General features: G+C 44.6%; 1 protein-coding gene across 11 annotated transcripts in view; it reads left to right on the top strand.

Annotated features, from left to right (window-relative positions):
* The window catches only part of QRICH1 (glutamine rich 1), a 63435-nt gene that overhangs the window by 4347 nt on the left and 44556 nt on the right, over positions 1–14532 (top strand). For 8 of the 11 annotated variants that reach the window (XM_012467685.3, XM_012467687.3, XM_064367069.1 and 5 more), the window contains one exon: positions 10654–10983. In XM_012467685.3, the coding sequence (XP_012323108.1) occupies positions 10675–10983 (309 nt within the window). In that variant the 5' untranslated portion in view covers positions 10654–10674. Of the gene's footprint in view, positions 1–5608; positions 5687–8674; positions 8799–10653; positions 10984–14532 lie in introns of all 11 variants that reach the window. The other 3 variants (XM_064367070.1, XM_012467688.3, XM_064367065.1) reach the window with 2 other exon arrangements.

The raw sequence follows: 14532 nt of genomic DNA, 5'->3' as shown, positions 1-14532 counted from the left end.
ATGCTGATGTAACTACTACTTTTTCAAGAAATAATGCCAGTATCCCTGAACCCTTTGTGGGTTCCTTCTGGATCACAGCTTCTCAAGCCCTATGGACAACTGTTACTCTGTGATAGCAGCATTCTTTTTCTTTTTGCCTTTGCCACCTTCGTAACCCTTAACCTAGTTTAGCTTTGTTTCTTTTTGAGTTTTTTTTTTTTTTTTAATTAAAGATGGGGTTTTACCACGATGGCCAGGCTGGTCTTGAACTCCTGACCTCAGGCGATGCACCCACCTCAGCCTCCCAAAGTGCTAGGATTACAGGCATGAACCACCACTCCCAGCTTATTTTTGAGTTTTATATAAATGAAGTCATGCTGTATTATCTTGTCTTATTTTAGCATAATATTTCTGAAATTGTTCACATTGTATGCAGCTGTACATTCCCGTTTTTTATGTAGTATTCTGTTGTATGAATATACCATAATGTATTTATCTATGGCACTATTGATAGACATCTGGGTTGCTTCCACGTTTTGGCTGTTAACAATGCTGCTGTGAATGTTCTTGTGTAAGTACCTTTGTTAAAAAAAAAAAGTTCCTTCATATACACTGATGGGTAAAATTGCTTAGTAGAAATAGATATTTTCAGTCTCACTAAATAATGCAAGTGTTCGTGCCAATTTACAATCTATCAGTATTTGGGAGATGTAAGAATTTTAATTTCCTAATTGAAAATAGAACTATGGCCAGGCGCAGTGGCTCACGTCTGTAATCCCAGCAGTTTGGAAGGCCAACGCTGGTGGATCACCTGAGGTCAGAAGTTTCAGACCAGCCCGGCAAACATGGTGAAACCCCGTCTCTACTAAAAATACAAAAATTAGCTGGGCATGGTGGTGGGCGCCTGTAATTCTAGTGACTTGGGAGGCTGAGGCAGGAGAATCACTTGAACCTGGGAGGCAGAGGTTGCAGTTAGCCAAGACTGTGCCATTGGACTCCAGTCTGCGAGACTAGGTGAGACTCCATTTCAAAAAAAAAAAAAAAAATGAAAATAGAACCATGATGAAAATGCCCCTAAACCAGGGACTCCTCTGTAAAGATATGGGGCAGATAATTGGCCTAACGGGATATTTTCCATCACAAACCCTGCAGTGGGCTAGTATCCTTAAGAATAGAAACACTGGTGGAACACAGTGGCTCATGCCTGTAATCCTAGCAGTTGGGGAGGCCAAGATGGGAGGATTGCTTGAGCCCAGGAGTATGAGACCAGCCTGAGCAAAATGACAAGACCCTGTCTCTACAAAAAAAATAAAAATAGCTGGATGTGGTGGCATGGGCTTAGTCCCAGCTACTCGGGAGGCTGAGGCAGAAGGATTGTTTGAGCCCAGGAGTTTGATGCTGCATGGAGCTGTGAATGCACCACTGCATTCTAGCTTTGGTAATGGAACAAGATCCCGTTTCATAAAAAAAAACAAAAAAACAGACAAACGGCTGGGTACAGTGGCTCACGCTTGTAATCCCAGCACTTTGGGAGGCTGAGGGGGTCTGGATCACCTGAGGTCAGGAGTTTGAGAAGAGCCCGGACATCTAAAAATAAAAAAAATTAGCTGGGCGTGGTGGCACGTGCCTGTAGTTTCAGATACTTGGTAGGCTGGGGCAGGAGAATTGCTTGAAACTAGGAAGGATTCAAGTCACACTTTGTCGCCCAGGCTGGAGTACAGTAGTGTGATCTCGGCTCACTGCAACCTCCGCCTCCTGGGTTCAAGTGATTTTCTGCCTCAGCCTCTGGAGTAGTTGGGACTACAGGCAGGTGCCACCATGCTGGGCTAATTTTTTTTAGTTTTAGTAGAGACAGTTTCACCATATGGGCCAGGCTGGTCACGAATTCGTGACTCAAGAGATCCGCCCACCTCGGCCTCCCAAAGTGCTGGGGTTACAGGTGTGAGCCACTGTGCCCGGCCTATTTTATTTAATTTAATTAATTTATTTATTTTGAGACGGAGTCTGTCTCTGTCGCCCAGACTGGAGTGCAGTGGCGTGATCTCGGTTCACTGCAGTCTCGCCTCCTGGGTTCAAGCAATTCTGCCTAGCTTCCTGAGTAGCTGGGACTACAGGTGGGAGTGGCCATGCCCGGCTAATTTTTGTATTTTTAGTAGAGATGGGGTTTCACCATGTTGGCCAGGCTGGTCTCGAACTCCTGACCTTCTGATCCACCTGCCTTGGCCTCCCAAAGTGCTTGGATTACAGGTGTAAGCCACTGTGCCCAGCCCTATATGAATGTATTGAAACTGGTCTAAGCTATGAAGAGCCATTGTTGGAGTAGATGTGAACCTTGAGGGAGCTCAAAGCCCAAGGAAGAGGTAAAGTTCTGAGGCAGCTCATACTTTCTTCTCTTAGTCCATCATGGATTCAAGACTCATTCTGCAGAGCCATATGGGGAGCCCAAAAGAGGTATCAGGCATAAGAAACCCAAGAAAGGGTGATTGCACTGAGATCTTCCCTTGGTACCTAAGTGGAAAAAAGAAAGAAATTTGCAAACAGACCTCTAGAAATGTAATGTACTGTTGTTTTGGAGTAACCTTTGTCCATGGTACCATCTTATGTTCTAGTAATAAAATAATAAAAATAACAACTCATGTATTTAGGAATTACTGTGTGTCAGGCACTATGCTAAGCTCCAGTAGAAGGAAATACAGAGGAGATATCCGTGATCAATTTGAATTTATACCAGCAAAAATGTCCAGGGTCTGTTTAAGGGAGTGCTGGTTTTCCTTTATTGTTTTACGAGTAGCTATGTTTAAAGCATTGAGAAGTAAATGCTTGTTTACAGACCTCATATACCCCAAGAGCATTAGGGTATTTTCTTTTTTCATTATTAATCTTTTTTTTCTTTTAATTTTTTTGCAACAAGATCTTCAAAGCATCATTACCAATCTTACCAGAGTCCCAGAACACTCAAATATCCTTATGGCTGCATGTTTTTCAGAAATACTTTAATTCCTTTACTGCTTCTCACTAATTCTTTTACTTGGAGCTAGTTTAGAATCTTTTGTCTCTTTTAGAAGTTTCTTCATTTCTCTTCTTTTTTTTTTGAGATGGAGTTTCGCTCTTGTTACCCAGGCTGGAGTGCAATGGCGCCATCTCGGCTCACTGCAACCTCTGCCTCCTGGGTTCAAGCAATTCTCCTGCCTCAGCCTCCCGAGTAGCTGGGACTACAGGCGTGCAGCACCATGCCCAGCTAATTTTTGTATTTTTAGTAGAGACGAGGTTTCACCATGTTGACCAGGATGGTCTCAATCTCTTGACCTTGTGATCTACCTGCCTTGGCCTCCCAAAGTGCTGGGATTATAGACATGAGCCACCGTGCCTGGCCCATTTCTCTTTATTACCAAGGCTCAACTTTCGTGTTTTATGAGCAGCATCTTGAAGTTAAGACTTCATTATTTTGTGCAAGTTTTTGTTATCTTGTGGTTTAGTTTCTTTTTTTCTTTTTTTTTTTTGAGATGGAGTTTCACTCTTGTTGCCCAGGCTGGAGTGCAGTGGCTCAGTGTCAGCTCACTGCAACCTTCCTTTTCTGGGTTCAATCAATTCTTCTGTCCCAGCCTTCTGAGTAGCTGGGATTACAGGAATGTGCCACCACGCCCGGCTAATTTTTTTGTATTTTTAGTAGAGATGGGGTTTCATCATGTTGGTCAGGCTGGTCTCGAACTCCTGACCTCAGGTGATCCACCCACCACAGCCTCCCAAAGTGGTGGGATTTACAGGAGTGAGCCACCTTGTTTGGCTGGTTTAGTTTCCTTTGAAGAGTTTCAGGCCAGGCGCTGTGGCTCATGCCTGTAATCCCAGCACTTTGGGAGGCTCAGGCAGGTGGATCACCCAAGGTCAGGAGTTCGAGGCCAGCCTGACCAACATAGAGAAACCCCATCTCTACTAAAAATACAAAATTAGCCAGGTGTGGTGGCGCATGTCTGTAATCCCATCTGCTCGGGAGGCAGAAGCAGGAGAATTGATCCCAGGAGGCAGAGGTTGTGGTGAGCCAAGATTGCATCACTGTACTCCAGCCTGGGGGACAGAGTGGGACTCCATCTCAGGAAAAAAAAAAAAGTTTCAGATTTTGATTTTGAAGGAAAATCATACTGTGATCAACCATAATTGTTTATATGTCTGTTACCATTACTGCACTGTAGCCACTGTGTAGAAAAAGATGATTTTTCTGACCTCCTGATCCACCCACCTTGGCCTCCCAAAGTGCTGGGATTATAGACCTGAGCCACCACGCCCAGTGATTTTTAAATTATATTTTAGATTAATGGAACTTGTGGAAAATACAGAAAAGTATTTAACAGGAAGAAACTTAAATCCTCTGTGATTCCATTATTCAGTCATAACTACTGTTAGCATTCTTTTTTTTTTTTTTTTTGGCAGAGTCTCACTCTGTCCCCAGGCTGGAGTGCAGTGGCGCAATCTCAGCTCAGTGCAGCCTCCGCCTCCCAGATTCAAGTGATTTTCCTGCCTCAGCCTCTAGAGTAGCTGGGATTACACATGCCTGCCATTATGCCCAGCTAGTGTCTGTATTTTTAGTGCAGATGGGGTTTCACCACGTTGGCCAGGGTGGTCTCAAAATCTTGGCCAGGTGTGGTGACTCACACCTGTAATCCCAGCATTTTGGGAGGCCAATACTGATGGATCGTTTGAGGCAAGGAGTTTGAGACCAGCCTGACCAATATGGTGAAACCCTGTGTCTACTAAAACACAAAAATTAGCTGGGCATGGTGGCAGCTACTTGGGAGGCTGAAGCAGGACAATCACTTGAACTCAGGAGGCAGAGGTTGCAGTGAGCTGGGATCATGCCATTACACTCCACCCTCGGCAACAGAACAAGACTCCACCTCAAAAAAAAAAAAATTTAGGCTGGGCATGGTGCCTCACACCTGTAATCCTAGCACTTTGGGAGGCGGAAGCGGATGGTTTACCTGAGGTCAGGAGTTGGGAGACCAGCCTGGCCTACAGCGAAACCCTGTCTCTACTAAAAATAAAAAATTAACCAGGTGTAGTGGCAGTTGCAGCTGCTCAGGAGGCTGAGGCAGGAGAATCACTTGAACCCAGAAAGCAGAGGTTGCTGTGAGCCAAGATCGCACCACTGCACTCCAGCTTGGGTGACAGAAGGAGACTCCATCTCAAAAAAAAAATATATATATATTAGAGCTGGTTTCACTACATTGCCTAGGTTGGTCTCAAACTCCTGGGCTCAAAGGATCTTCCTGCATCAGCCTTCCAAAGTGTTGGAGTTATAAGGTGAGCCACTGCACCTAGCCTGTTAACTTGTTTGCTTATTATTTACTTATCTATGAATAAATGATAAGAGTCTCACTCTGTCACCCAGGCTGGAGTGCAGTGGCATGATCATAGCTCTCTGTAGCCTCAAAGTGCTGGTATAAAACCGTCTTCCTGCCTCAGCCTCCCAAGTAGCTGGGACTATAGGTGAGGGCCACCATGCCCAGCTCTTTATTGACATTTCTAATGATTTTATGGAATTTTTTCTACTTCAGTCCTGTTTGTCTTTTAAGTTATTACTGTTACTTCCTTTCTTTTTTTATTTTTGAGACGAAGCCTTGCTCTTGTCCCTCAGGCTGGAGTTTAATGGTGTGATCTTGGGTCATTGCAACCTCGGCCTCCCAGGTTCAAGCAATTCTCCTGCCTCAGTCTCGTGAGTAACTGGGATTACAGGTGTCTGCTACCACGCCCAGCTAATTTTTGTATTTTTAGTAGAGACAGGATTGTTTGTTAGTTTGTTTGTTTGTTTGTTTTTCAGACACAGTCTTGCTCTGTCACCAGGCTCCAGGCTGGAGTGCAGTGGCGCTATCTCGGCTCACTGCAATCTCCGCCTCCCGGGTTCAAGCAATTCTCCTGCCTCAGCTTCCCAAGTAGCTGGGACTACAAGCACACGCCACCACGCCCAGCTAATGTTTTGTATTTTTAGTAGAGACGGGGTTTCACCATGTTGACCAGGGTGATCTCGATCTCTTGACCTAGTGATCCGCCCGCCTCGGCCTCCCAAAGTGCTGGGATTACAGGCGTGAGCCACCGTGCCTGGCCTAGAGACAGGGTTTTATCATATTGGCCAAGTTGGTCTTGAACTTCCAGGTGATTTACCCACCTTGTCCTCCCAAAGTGCTGGGATTATAGGCGTGAGCCACCACGCCCAGCTCCCAACCCCCCCTTTTTTCTCTTGAAACGGAGTTTTGCTCTTGTTGCCCAGGCTGGAGTGCAGTGGCATGACCTCGGCTCACTGCAACCTCCGGCTCCCCGGTTCAAGCAATTCTCCTGCCTCAGCCTCCCAAGTAGCTGGGATTATAGGTGCCCACCAACACACCCAGCTAATTTTTTTTTTTTTTTTTTTTTTTTTTTTTTGAGACAGTGTTTCACCATGTTAGGAGATGGTCTCGATCTCCTGACCTTGTGATTCGCCCGCCTCAGGCTCCCAAAGTGCTGGGATTACAGGTGTGAGCCATTGCGCCTGGCTGTTTTTTTTTTTTTTTTTTTTTTTAATGAAAAGCATAACAAATGGATTTTGATGGTTTATAGCAAGTAACTTTTTGAAACTTATACTTTTTGACAACTGAATATCCAGCTTACTTGCCTTTTGGCTTAGGAAATAAATTTCTATTTCGACTAGAGTTGCTTACAGTAACTTTTTAAAGGTACTATTCTTGAAATGCTAGCTGTTAGGATTTATTTGGGGGTGACATAGGCAGCAGAATTTTTTTTTTTTTTGAGGCAGTCTTGCTCTGTTGCCAGGTGCCAGGCTGGAGTGCAGTGGTGTGATCTTGGCTCACTGCAACCTCTGCCTCCCAGGTTCAAGCAATTCTCCTGCCTCAGCCTCCCGAGTAGCTGGGACTACAGGTGCACGCCACCACACCCAGGTAATTTTTGTATTTTAGTAGAGACGAGATTTCACTATGTTGGCCAGGATGGTCTTGATCTCTTGATCTGCCTGCCTCAGCCTCCCAAAGTGGCGGGATTACAGGCATGAACCACCGCGCCCAGCCCAGAATGGTTTTTATTGTATCTTTGGAACTTTGATTGACAAAAAAATCGTGTTCTGGACTTTGGTATGAAATGTATTCTAAAACTAAAATATTGATTAAACAGAAGCTAGATTCACTTAGCTAAATGTTTTTCAAAAATAGAGGGCATCTGGCCAGGTGCAGTGGCTCACGCCTATAATCCTAGCACCTCAGGAGGCTGGGCAGATCACTGAGGCAAGGAGTTTGGAAACTTGAAAGAAAGAGTGAGGAGAAATAGGGTTGCTAGGAGGATCATAGAGACTGGCTTTCCTGCTCATACTCATGAAGGTTTTTCAGTTCTGTAAACCATTTGCGGTGTTTTTTTTTTTCCTTTTTCTTTTTTTATTCTTTTTTGTTGTTATATTTGTTTTGTTTTATTTGAGATTGAATTCCCGCCTACTGCATCTGGAAGCAGTGTTTCTTTGTATTGGTGTTTACTCATTTGTCTTTTCCCAGGCTTGAGACAAAAAAGGTTTCTTCTGCATGTGAAAACTCTTTACTTTTGTACCTTAAAAAAAATTGCTTTTTGTAGTAGCTTTGAAAATTTAATCAGTCTCAGTATATTATGTGAATGGAACTAACAGTTGAAGAAAATACATTTTAGGAAATTAAATTCCATCTGACCTCTGCCTCTCTTTTATAATGAGGGTGAAAAACTGAAATATGTACCAGTATGGTAGAGGACCTGTTAATGGCTGCTCATATAATCTCTCCTTTGTCCCCTTTTGAGCAGAAGGATGTATGTGATTAAATATTAGAGTCTCATAACTTTGTAATGTTACCGGGTTTTTATTATGAAAGATGCTCTTTTTTTTTTTTTGAGATGGAGTCTCACTCTGGCACCCAAGCTGGAGTGCGGTGGCATGATGTCGGCTTACTGCAACCTCTGCCTCCTGAGCTCAAGCGATTCTTCCACCGACTTGGCCTCCTGAGTAATTGGGATTACAGATACCTGCTGCCATGCCTGGCTAATTTTTCTGTTTTTAGTAGTGACAGGGTTTCACCATGTTGGCCAGGCTGGTCTCCAAATCCTGACCTCAGGTGACCTGCCTGCCTCAGCCTTCCAAAGTGCTGGGATTACAGGCATGAGCCACCGCACCTGGCTGAAAGATGCCTTCTTAAGGAAATCCCTACTGTGATGCTGTTAGCAAAGGGAAGCTTTGTGCAGTCTGTGCAAGTGTGGCAAATGAGTGCTTTTGGATCACCTATGCTAAGTAGCCTTCTCTGAATCTGTAGTTAGGCAAAATGTGCTTGGCCTGATGCTCTTTTTATGAGTGCCCTGGACATCATTGATAACTTAATTTTTATTTTTTTATTTTTTACAGGTGAAGGTCTCTCTAGGTTTCCCAGCTTAAAGACCTGGCCTCAAGTAGTCCTCCCAGTTCAGCCTCCTGAGTACCTGAGACTACATGTGTGCACCACTGTGACCAGCTGATAGTTTAATGTTTTTTTTTTTGTTTTGAGACAGAGTCGTACTCTGTTGCCTAGGCTGGAGTGCATTGGAGTGATGTCAGTTCACTGCAGCCTCGGTGTCTGGGCTCAGGCAGTCCTTCCACCTCGGCCTCCCTAGTAGCTGGGACTACAGGTGCATAGCACCACACCCAGTTAATTTTTGTATTTTTTTGCAGAGATGGGGTTTCACCTTGTTGCCCAGGCTGAGGCGGAAGGACTGCTTGAGCCCGTGGAGCTATGGACATTACAGAAACAATCCAGTGGCTCACGCCTATTATCCCAGCACTTTGGGAGGCCAAGGTGAGCAGATCACCTGCCGTCAGGAGTTCGAGACCAGCCTGGCCAACATGGTGAAACTCTATCTCTACTAAAAATACATAAATTAGCTGGGCATGGTGGTGGGTGCTTGTAGTCCCAGCTACTTGGGAGGCTGAGGCAGGAGAATCGCTTGAACCTGGGAGGTGGAGGCTGCAGTGAGCCGAGATTGCACCACTGCACTCCAGCCTGGGCGACAGTGAGACTCCATCTCAAAAAAAGAATAGGCCAGGTATGGTGGCTCACGCCTATAATCCCAGCACTTTGGGAGGCTGAGGCAGGTGGATCACGAGGTCAGGAGTTCGAGACTAGCCTGGCCAACATAGTGAAACCCCGTCTCTACTGAAAATACAAAAATTAGCTGGGTGTGGTGGCATGCTCCTGTAGTCCCGGCTACTTGGGAGGTTGAGGCCTGGGAATCGCTTGAACACAGGAGGCGGAGGTTGCAGTGAGCGGAGACCATGCAATTGTACTCCAGGCTAGGTGACAAAATGAGACTCTGTCTTGATAAAAAGTTATAATTCTTCTTGTTCTACATTGAATTTCAAATGCAACAAGTATCTATAAAACAATTACCATGGGTGAGCTATTCGGAGAGAACCAGGACATAGTCTTGTCTGCCAAGAATTTAGAGCCTAGGTAGAAGAAAGGAGATGGTTACCCGCATATTTTATATCTGTAACATAAGGTAGAGCATCTGGGCAGTCTAATATATCTTGCCTGATTGCTCAGGGGAACAAATGGAGACATTCAGAATTGTCTGAGAGTTCTTTTTGGCAAAAATGTTAACTGGTTTTTGTTACTCTTTCATCCTGCTACTTTTGTTCTGGAGGTTGGGCTGATCAAGGGAGGTTGGTAAAGGTAGCAGCAACAGGGGTCAGCAGTCCATAGATTGCACACTTGTCCCTCAGGTAATGAGTGTTAACTGTCTACGTCTGCAGCTTGATTCTTAAGGCAAATAAATACCTGATAAAAACTTGTAGAATTTATTTCTTAATTTTAGTTGTGACCTAGATATTTGAAGCACTATTTACCTTTTTTCCCTCAAATTATTTTAATATTAGTTACATTTATGTAGTGCTATCTATGTGTCAGGTGATTTTCTAAGTACTCTATTTAATCCTCATAGCATCTGTGAGGTAAGTACTATTGTATCCCCATTTTACTGACAAGAAAACTAAGGTTAGTTGACTTTTCTAGAGTTACGTAATTAAGGAGACAAAATTGGGATTTGAACCCAGGCAGTCTGGCTTCAGAGTCCATGCTCTTAACCAGTAAGCTGTGCTGCAAAAGAATTTGAGCAGCATATGGTAAAATAGGATGTTTGGTTTTTTTGATGGGAGATGAAGAACGTATCCTCTGCCTCTTGTGTCTTGCCACAACTAGGTGGCATACCTATCTTTGCTGTAGGAAATACTTGGAAATAAAACATATCAATAGGAATCCCTGCTCCTAGCTTCTTCCTCCTTGCTTGGTGTCCTCTCTGTGATGGTCACAGAGCAGTTTTGCATGTGACATTTACTGTCCAGTGCTTGGCTCTGCAGAGAAGATGGAATTGGGCTAGTGCTGGGTGGGAAGTGTGTTTTCAGCCTGTTTCATCCAGTACCGTGAAGCATGTGTTTGTTCTGTTTTCATTGTGATATTTTGATTTAAGAAATGTTAATGGTAGTTTTCAAACATCCATTAACTGAAAAAATAAGGTGGTATAATAAAACTTTATTTTTTGATTCTATATGTATACAGCTGCCCTGAATATATTCGTCTCTTGTGCAAGGGTGATTGCTTCTGGGCATTTCCTGCTAAAAACAATAATGTAATTTTGACTTCTGTTTATTTCTAGGAACCCTAAGGACTCTGCAATATGAATAATTCCCTGGAGAACACCATCTCCTTTGAAGAGTACATCCGAGTAAAGGCACGGTCTGTCCCGCAACACAGGATGAAGGAATTTCTGGACTCACTGGCTTCTAAGGGGCCAGAAGCCCTTCAGGAGTTCCAGCAGACAGCCACCACTACCATGGTGTACCAACAGGGTGCGAACTGCATATACACAGACAGCACCGAAGTGGCTGGGTCTTTGCTTGAACTTGCCTGTCCAGTCACCACCAGTGTTCAGCCACAAACCCAGCAAGAACAGCAGATCCAGGTTCAGCAGCCACAGCAGGTTCAGGTATATGGGAAATGCCTGTTTAATGTACTTTATTTGCTGTCAGTGTTTTATTTAGTGGGATCATCACATCTATCTGGATGTCGCAGGTTATTTTCACTAAGGGAGACTCTTTGAAACTTTTTATTTAACACTAAGATTTTCAAAGTTAGTGTGGACTACAAATTTTTTCTTTCCTTTTTCTTTTTTTTTTTTTTGAGACGGAGTTTGGCTCTTGTTACCCAGGCTGGAGTGCAATGGCGCGATCTCGGCTCACTGCAACCTCCGCCTCCTGGGTTCAGGCAATTCTCCTGCCTCAGCCTCCCGAATAGCTGGGATTACAGGCACGCGCCACCATGCCCAGCTAATTTTTTGTATTTTTAGTAGAGACGGGGTTTCACCATGTTGACCAGTATGGTCTCGATCTCTTGACCTCGTGATCCACCCGCCTCGGCCTCCCAAAGTGCTAGGATTACAGGCATGAGCCACCGCGCCCGGCCCCTCTTGTTTTTTCTTTAAGTTTTTTTTTTTTTTTAAACAAACCCTAGTGTCAAGGGTTGAGTTTGAATAGACTGCAGCCAGGGAGCTGCTTAGCTACCTTAGCTACCCAACCCAGAAGCAGGTCGTCTATGAATGGTTTGGCGCCAGGTTCAGCATGCTTTGCTTGATGAGCTGGGGGTAGCCACCTTTCCAGCAGCACCCCTTTTCCCAGGATCAGGGTCTCCCTGCACTGGAACCTGGTTTCAGCACATGACTTTGCTGGCAGTGATATCAGTGATGGTGGGGGACTGACTTTCCGAGGCCAGTCGACACTCTGTGGTGCTGCCATGTCATTGTACCTGGGTGGTTGTTTGTTTGTTTGTTTTTGAGATGGAGTCTCACGCTGTTGCCCTGACTGGATTCTCCTGCCCCAGGCTTCTGAGTAGCTGGAATTCTAGGCGTCTGCCACCACGGCTGGCTAATTTTTTATATATTTTTCTCTTTTTTTTTTTTTTTTTTTTGAGACGGAGTCTCACCCTGTCACCAGGCTGGAGTGCAGTGGCGCTATCTCTGCTCACTGCAACCTCTACCTCCCAGGTTCAAGCGATTCTTCTGCCTCAGCCTCCTGAGTAGCTGGGACTACAGGCACACACCATTATGCCCAGCTAATTTTTGTATGTTTAGTAGAGACAGGGTTTCACCATTTTGGCCAGGATGGTCTCGATCTCTTGACCTCGTGATCTGTTTGCCTCGGCCTCCTAAAATGCTGGGATTACAGGCGTGAGCCACTGTGCCCGACCAGTTTTTTGTATTTTTAGTAGATCTACCTGCCTCGTCTTCCCGAAGTTCTGAGATTACAGGTGTGAGCCACCGTACCCAGCCACACCTGGGTTGTTTTTTCTTTTTTTTTTTTTTGAGACAGTCTCACTCCGTCACCCAAACTCGAATGCAGTGGTGTGATCTTGGCTCATTGCAACCTCCAGCCCCCAAGTTCAAGCTATTCTCATGCCTCAGCCTCCTGAGTAGCTGGGACTACAGGTGTGCGTCACTACCCCTGGCTAATTTTTTTGAATTTTTAGTACAGACTAGGTTTCCCCATGTTGTCCTTGAGCTCCTGACCTCAAGAGATCTGCCTGCCTCAGCTTCCCAAAGTGCTGGTATTACAGGTGTGAACCACCAGGCCCAGCCTTTTTTTTTTTTTTTTTAAGACAGGGTCTTGCTCTGTCACCCAGGCTGGAGTGCAGTGCCACGATCACTCCTCACCGCAGCTTTGACCTCCCAGGCTCAAGCGATCATCCAGCCTCAACCTCTCAAGTGGCTGGGACCATAAGCATGCACTACCACGTTCAGCTAATTAAAAAAAAATTTTTTTTTTTTTTTTTTTTTTTTTTTTTTTTTTTTTTTTTGTAGAGATGAGGGCATCTTTCTGTCTTGCCCAGGCTAGTCTTAAACTCCTGGCCTCAAGGTATTCTCCTGCCTTGGCCTCCCAAAGGGCTGAGATTACAAATATGAGCTACTATGCCTGCCCTTAAAAATATTTTCAAGATTACTGTAAACTAAAAAGACTACAGATATTTGATCTTTGCTTTGGAGAGTTGAATAGTTTAGAAATTAGAGATCTTTGGGTACTGTATTTAGATGTGATAACTTCATGTGACTGAGGCTTCCTTTCTATTTGTGTCATCCTGAGTAGAGACAGAACACAGGAGGGCTGGTCTTTGCTCATTACTGATAGTGTGACATTTGAAATTAATTTAAAAATGGAAAAGCTGGCTGGGCACGGTGGCTCACGCCTGTAATCCCAGCACTTTGGGAGGCCGAGACAGGCAGATCACCTGAGTTCAAGAGTTCGAAACCAGCCTGACCAACATGGAGAAACCCTGTCTCTACTAAAAATACAAAATTAGCCTGGTGTGGTGGTGTATGCCTATAATTCTAGCTACTTGAGAGACTGAGGCAGGAAAATCACTCGAACCCAGAGGTGGAGGTTGCAGTGAGCCAAGATCATGCCATTGCACTCCAGCCTGAGCAACAAGAGTGAAATTCATCTCAAAAAAAAAAAAAAAAAAAAGGCTGATGTATTTTAGTGATCTTCATTAAGTTATATGATTCCATAACTCAGATCACCTATAGGTTTTTAGCTCTGTGTTTGTCATTTAGAAGCTATAAAATGACCGAGCGTATTCGCTCACATCTGTAATCCCAACACTTTGGAATGCCAAGGCTGGTGGATCGTTGACTGAGCCCAGGAGTTTGAGGCCAGCCTGGGCAACATGGCAAAACCCCATCTCTACAAAAAATTTAAAAAATTACCCAGACATGGTGGTATGTATTTGTAGTCCCAGCTATTTGGGAAGCTGAGGTGGGAGGATTGCTTGAGCCCAGGAGGTTGAGACCAGCTTGGACAACATGGTGAAACTCTGTCTCTACCAAAAATAGAAAAAAATAGCTGGAAATGGTGATGCAGGCCTGTGGTCTTAGCTGCTTGGGAGGCTGAGGTGGGAGAATTGCTTGAGCCTGGGAGGGGGAGGTTGCAGTCAGCTGAGATTGTACCACTGCACTCCAGTCTGGGTGACAGAGTGAGATCCCTTCTCAAAAATAAAAGTTGTAAGCCACAGAAATATCCTAATTGATGAGAAGCTTTATGAAAGAGGAGAAACTAGTACATTTGCTGAGAAGGAAAATATTTTTCCTTTTTTTTTTTTTCTTTGAGATGCAGTCCCACACTCTGTGACCCAGACTGGAGTGCAATGGTGTGATCTTGGCTCACTGCAACCTCCGCCTCCTGGGTTCAAGCAATTCTCCTGTCTCAGCCTCCTGAGTAAGGGGATTTTAGGCGCCTGCTACCATGCCTGGCTAATTTTTGTTTTTTGTTTTTTGTTTTTTTGAGATGGAGTTTCACTCTTGTTGCCCAGGCTGAAGTGCAGCAGCACAGTCTTGGCTCACTGCAACCTCTGCCTCCTGGGTTCAAGCGATTCTCCTGTCTTCAGCCTCCAGAGTAGCTGGGATTACAGACATGCACCACCATACCTGGCTACTTTTGTTGTTTTAGTAGAGATGGGGTTTCTCCATGTTGGTCAGGTTGGTCTTGAA

This window comes from Aotus nancymaae, unplaced genomic scaffold (assembly GCF_030222135.1).
Source record: "Aotus nancymaae isolate 86718 unplaced genomic scaffold, 86718_ANA_hifiasm-v0.15.2.pri h1tg000067l, whole genome shotgun sequence".
Taxonomy (NCBI): Eukaryota; Metazoa; Chordata; class Mammalia; order Primates; family Aotidae; genus Aotus; species Aotus nancymaae.
Note: the sequence above shows the minus strand (reverse complement) of the source record. Positions and strands in the feature narration are given on the sequence as shown.